Raw genomic sequence first — 6,000 nt, 5'->3', positions numbered from 1 at the left:
AGGAAAAAGTTAAAACACCACCACAAAGAAAATGTAAATCTGTTGTGAAAACACTTAGTATCTTTCTAGTCTTATGACTCTGATATCTCTCTGCGGTTGTCTCATGAAATGAAAACAGAATGTGCCAAAAAAAGAGGGAATATTTTACTATAATCTTTCAAAAGTCTTTTTGTTTTGAAAAATTAAACAAAATCATGGTTAATTCTGAGAAATTTCTGAGAAAATTCTGGCGAACTACTGAAACTTTTTTTTCCCTCACGTTCATAGAAAATTTGCAAACTTATTGTCAGTTTCTCTGATGAAACAGAAATTAAAATTGACATTAAATAACTTTTCTAGTCATTTTTATTGATTCAGTTGAAATTCATTACAGGGTTACATATTGTTCTGTAACAGAATTTGTTACAGAAAAAAGTTACAAGATTATAGGCCATTTTACAAGGAAAACCCAGTACTAATTGGCTGGAAAGGCTGGTTTCAGTCTACATATTAGTACACATAAACTAGGAAAAAGAGTCAAGTGAAGCATAGAAGCAGACTTTGAAATTGCAGAAGTATGAAAGGACATAATAGAGCAGGATATTAAATAATCAGATATATAATATCTAGCAGAAACCTAATTTTGTGTAATTGCCAAAATAGCAGTTTAGTGTCAAATAATGAATAATATTATAAAAGGATTAGTCTGATACTGTGTTCCAGTTCATAAATGTCATGATTTATTGTTCCATAGCTTACATAATTTTTTAGGTGAGATAATAGTTAATTTTCACTTCTTGCATACAAATCCTTGCATTCATTGCCCAGAGTAATGAATGTCTTGCCTTAGAGATTGTCTAAATTTTATATACCTGAATGAGTCAACAGTGAGGTTTTTTCACATCTGTTTTCTATCTTAGTGTTTTGAAGGAGAAATAACAACTTTTTTTGGATCTCCAAGTCTATTCACTGTAGGTCAGATTCCGTCGTAAGAAGCAGTTGGCCTTGGGGAACTTTATTCTATATGGGTTTTATGGACTTCATGGGATTATTTGTAGCATGACCTACCACTCACACTCACTGTGAGCAAGTTTGGGAGCATAAAAGCACAAGGCGTGTTATAGCTTTTGTTCTGAAATAAGCCTCAGTTGAGAGTTATGTTGAGCCTTACCTGTGTGATATTATTAGCTACCGTTGTTCTTCATAGTGCTGCTACAGATCTCGGAGGTACTGTAGGGACTGGATGCTAGATCTTCAAAATAGCACAGTGAGTACTTGCACACATCGATGATGGTCAAATGTTTATATTATCCATGAATAATAACTTTTGCTGGACTGATGCCACCCAGAGCAATCCCACGTTCTATTGTGCAGGGTATGTTTTAATGAAGGAAAAAAAACCCCAAGATATCTCCACTGGTGTCTTTTATTAAGTAATGCAAAATACAGTATTAATTATGACACTGCATGCATTTTAGACAATATAAATGCAAGCCTACAGAAAATGTGACAAAGAAACCCTCAATTAATTTTGAGGTAGTATACAAGGAAAAATAGGAAAGCAGAAACACAGTGGATTAAAAGAACAAAATATTAGTATCACTTTGTGCATACATTAGTCACTCATAAATACATTTGTATGAAATAACTTAAGATACAATTCCATTCTTGTTAAAAAATATACTTCTTCAAATTCACCGTTCTTGTTTGTTTTTTTGTTTGGTTTTTTTTTTCACATGACATTTTATGGTATTTTATCAGGTGGATTTATTTTTGATCACCGTCGTCATGATTTTACCCTTTTCCTCCAAGAGTTTAGGCACAGATGGCCTCATGCACAAAAAATAAATAAGAAACCTGCTTGAAGGGAAAAGAATTCTGCTCAAATAGCTTAGGATAGTCTAATAAATACCATTTTGTTTATAAAAATATTTCAGGTTTACAAAAGAGGGGAGGGGACGGTCTCCCACGTGGAAAGGATGTTAAGTGAAAAGTGCTGTATAACATTTTTGAAGAGATTTTGTTTTAAACATATAGTACCATTATGAATATATATTTTATAATAATCCTGTTTCTTAGAACCTTATTGTTCACTAGAAGTATCAAATGCTGTTCGCTTCCTTTTGTTTGTTGTCTTATTGCCATTTTGGAAGATGCCTAGTTCAGAAGGGTTCCGTATAATTGTGCTTTTGTAAGGCTGTCCTTCCGACTCAAACCAGTACTCCCAGTCCGCTGAAACTGCTGCTGTTTGCTGTGAATACCTGGATGGCTTCCTTGCTCCATGGAAGACTGGTGGATTTCTGAAGGCTCCATTGAACTCTGATTGAGGGACTCTGCTGAGCTGTTGGGGCTCACGTCCACATATTCTCTTTTCAATACTGGGCTATTTTCAATGTTTTTGCTACTGCATAACTGGACGGTGATCCTTTCGTTTTTTTGGTCTCTTGATTCTTTTGTTTTGTAAGTGGGCAGTTTGTCCTGTTTACAGCTAGTGCTGATGTCAATATTCAGGCCACTGTCTGTTCTCAGGAAGCAAGAATCCACAAGTCTGCTTTGGCAGATATCGTCTCCCTCCGAGCAGCTATCTGCTTTGTAACTAGCATAGATGGGGCTTGTTCGACTGTCTCCCTTCTTAATTGGGCTGCTGTAGTACTGCTCTGAAAAACTACAGGGCGACAGCCTTCCAGCGTTCCTGTATGAGTACGCCCCAATGTCCTCCACGCTCAATTGCCTCCACCGGCCAGGCAGGTCTTCTTCTGAAAGGTGGGCGCTCCTGCACTCGTTCCTCATTTTCTGATTCGCTAAAGCCTGCTGTGGTGTTATGGCTGAGAAATGGAAAGGTTCGTTTGCATAAGGAGGCAGAGTCCTAGTAAAAGTGGGCGAGTTCTCGTTGTCGTCGGCAAGCTCCATGTGCTGCGCAGGTTTGGACTTGGCAAACCTAGGACTTCCCTGATGCTCATAACCTGCAGGTGACTTTCTTTCAAACAGCTCATCTCGGTTGCTCATGTAGATTGCTTGCTGAGAGGCTGTCAGAGTGTTGGCTTGGGCGTTCTCCTTCTCCTCGGATGTGACGCTGAAGCTGGAGTAGGAGCTGGAGGTGGGCAGAGAGGTAATGTACTCTGGGAAGGCTTCGTGAGAGAAGCTGGAATGGAAACCGTCTTCTTCAACGGTGCTGTCGGTGGAGTTCTGGGACCGCAGGAACCCCACGTCTTTCACTTGTGTGTCCACACTCTGCCTCCTCTCTCTCCTCCTCTCCTCGGGGCAGTAAAGGGCAGTGTCGCTGCAGTAGATGTCCGTCTTGTACTGGGGCCTTTGTCCAAGTTTTCCAGCAGAGTCCTGAAAATTGAGATCTCTTGTAGATGGGCTTGACAAGTGTGAAGACAAGCTGTTTGGATCTGGCTTTTCCAGTACTTTGGCAATGACACAAGTGGGTATGGTATCAGCGTAAGATGTGTGGCACAAGGGGACAGAAAGGCTGCACCCGTGTTTTTCCAGATGGATGCTGACTCTTTCCTGAAAGTCAGATGGCAACTGTAACATAAAGAGGTGGCAAAGGGGACAGGAGAAAAGGTGCATGTCAATACTGGTGTCTGCTTGGGCTTATACAACATTGATAAATGAGTGCTGTTTACGGCATTGCACAGCTCACTGTATATAGTTCTTTGACTAATGTGATGGCCACAACCTCTTTGAGCATTTCTGAAAACAAACGTAATCCAATGACTTTCATTTATTAACATTTGGAAATCTTAATCTGCTTCCCCTCATGGAAAACAGTGTGAAACGGAAATGTTTGGATAGGAATGATGTAAAGAATGTAGTAAACCATGATCTTAAAAAGGCAGGTAGGGAATTACAGCCTACAGTGACACTTTCCAGGCTGCACACATGGGTACGATCTGCAGTTGGAGTTTTGGGTGTGGAGGTCACTGCTGGGGTGAGGGAAGAGGAGGAGGAGATCAGATCTACTCTGTTCTTCTTTCGCCTTTCTTCGAGCTCATCTCTTGCCTCCAACCTGGTGCCAAATTGGCTCCTGCCCTTCAGTGTCGCATTTGATAAACAATGCTGTTTGAAGAGGCAGGAAAGTTGGTTTCACTGACACTTAAAGCAATGGTACTGGCTGCTGTGACAGGAGTGTTCCTGTGCTGGGAAGAAGCAAATCAAACTGGCTACCTTGCCCCAGCACTTGGGCACTGTTTGTCAGATCAGCTGTCCGTATGAGCCTTGATGTGCCCCCTGCTTCCAGCAGCTGCTACCTGACTGCTTTTCTAGTTTCTTGCTGCAGTGGCAGAAATAAGAGATAAGACCTGAATTTACATTATGATTCCTGTAACTGACTAGCCAGAATTAATCAATATGTCTGTTATGCATCAGAGATCGTGTAGTTTTTGGAGAAGTCAGGATCTGCTCTGTGGATGGTTGGTTCCACCTGCCATTCTATCATGTGGACCAGAAGGGACCGAGAGCCTGCATTCCTTGGTGCAGCTCAAAAGCCTGGCAGGTAATGCCTACACAGATATTACCAAGCATTCTTACCAGTCGGGTTTATTTGCATTCCTTTTTTCAAATCTCTAGCAATGATCAGACAGCGATACAAGAGAGTGCTGCACGATGGTTGTCTCTCAGCATTTCTTACTGGAAATCAAAGGAACTGAAGTTTGGACTAAGTTTTGAGTTTGTGACTGTGATATCTCCTTTGATATCCATGTTGATTTACACCACTTAAGAATTTAGCCCCTGAATGCTTGGCTGAACCCTGATTTACTCAGGGTTTCTTTCTTTTTATATATACACTTTCTTTTTATAACTAGAAATGAAGTTCCTCTTTAACACATAATCAGTGGTTACTCTTACAGCCCTAACAATTGCACTCCCTCCTTAACTTTGTTTCTCTAGAGGAGAGAACCCTACAAATACTGAAGTGGTTCCCCGCCGTCTTCCCCCGTCTCCATTCTAGGCAAGAGAAATTTAAGCTGCCTGCTCCTTGTAATCATCTCACAACATATAAGATACGGAGCTCTTCTTTTAGCTTCACTGGGAAGTTTTTAAATTTAGTTTAATCCTCAAAACTCAATGTATTCAAAATATGGCATGTTGTGAAATGGCATTCCTATTAATGTGGAGTAGGATGAGTGCTTTTTCAACCAACAGACCTTCCAGGATATTTTGAATTAATCATTATGTTGTTAATTATCTCGTATGTCTTCCATTGGAAATAAAGAGTACAATATTGCCAATCTGCTGGCAGACAGCAATATTAGTCATAGTAAGTACGGATGCAACAAAGATTGAATAAATGGGTTTTAAAATAGGGCTGCTGTAAATTGCCACAGTAATGAGAAGTACAGTTCGTTTAATGTGAAACTGCTGTATGGGGTAGCTTATTTATATTTTTGTATCCTATAACACCACTGTTTGATCTATTTTATATACATTACTTAGATTATGAAATGTGTTAAGAAAAAAACCAGTATTTTCTGGGCATTGCACTGGAAACTGGAATTGCTAAAATGATATTGCTGTCACATTACTATACTGTACTGTAGTTTAGGCTTCTGGATAATATACAATACTTTATCAGGCAGGCAACATTAACATTTTTAAGGAATTCAATTGGCTGTGACAGCACATTCATACTTGCTAAATTAATAAATACTTGGACTTATGAGTGGGGACTTTGCCTATTTAATTGCACGTATGACAGTCTGGGAAATTGTGGGGAGATCCCACATTTGTGATAGTTTTCTGCAAGTGAACCACTAAATACTTTTAAGGTCCTAATTCTTACTAACATATAGGGTGCATTCAAGCGTGAGTAATGTCATGATAACTCCTGGATATGAGTTGCTAAGGGAAGCCAGTTACTAGGAAAAAAATAACAGGACTAGGATAATGCTTAATTTGGAAGTTCTGTCTCAGTTCCAGAAAATCATTGCCCGTTTGACAGAAGGGTCTTGCTCTGTCCTTATATACCAGGGTTGTTTAGTGCTTGCAAGCAGTCTACTGGTGTAGAAATCGTTT

General features: G+C 39.7%; 1 protein-coding gene across 1 annotated transcript in view; it reads right to left on the bottom strand.

Annotated features, from left to right (window-relative positions):
• Window positions 1-2,136: 2,136 nt before the first annotated feature.
• BEGAIN (brain enriched guanylate kinase associated) overlaps window positions 2,137-6,000 on the bottom strand; it is a 149,997-nt gene continuing 146,133 nt past the window's right edge. Inside the window, exon 9 of the mRNA XM_074149429.1 lies at window positions 2,137-3,510. Coding sequence (XP_074005530.1) covers window positions 2,137-3,510 — 1,374 coding nt within the window. The remainder of the gene's footprint in view (window positions 3,511-6,000) is intronic.

This window comes from Numenius arquata, chromosome 6, assembly GCF_964106895.1.
Source record: "Numenius arquata chromosome 6, bNumArq3.hap1.1, whole genome shotgun sequence".
Classification (NCBI taxonomy): domain Eukaryota; kingdom Metazoa; phylum Chordata; class Aves; order Charadriiformes; family Scolopacidae; genus Numenius; species Numenius arquata.
The sequence above is the reverse complement of the archived record's forward strand: the minus strand, read 5'-3'. Positions and strand labels throughout refer to the sequence as shown.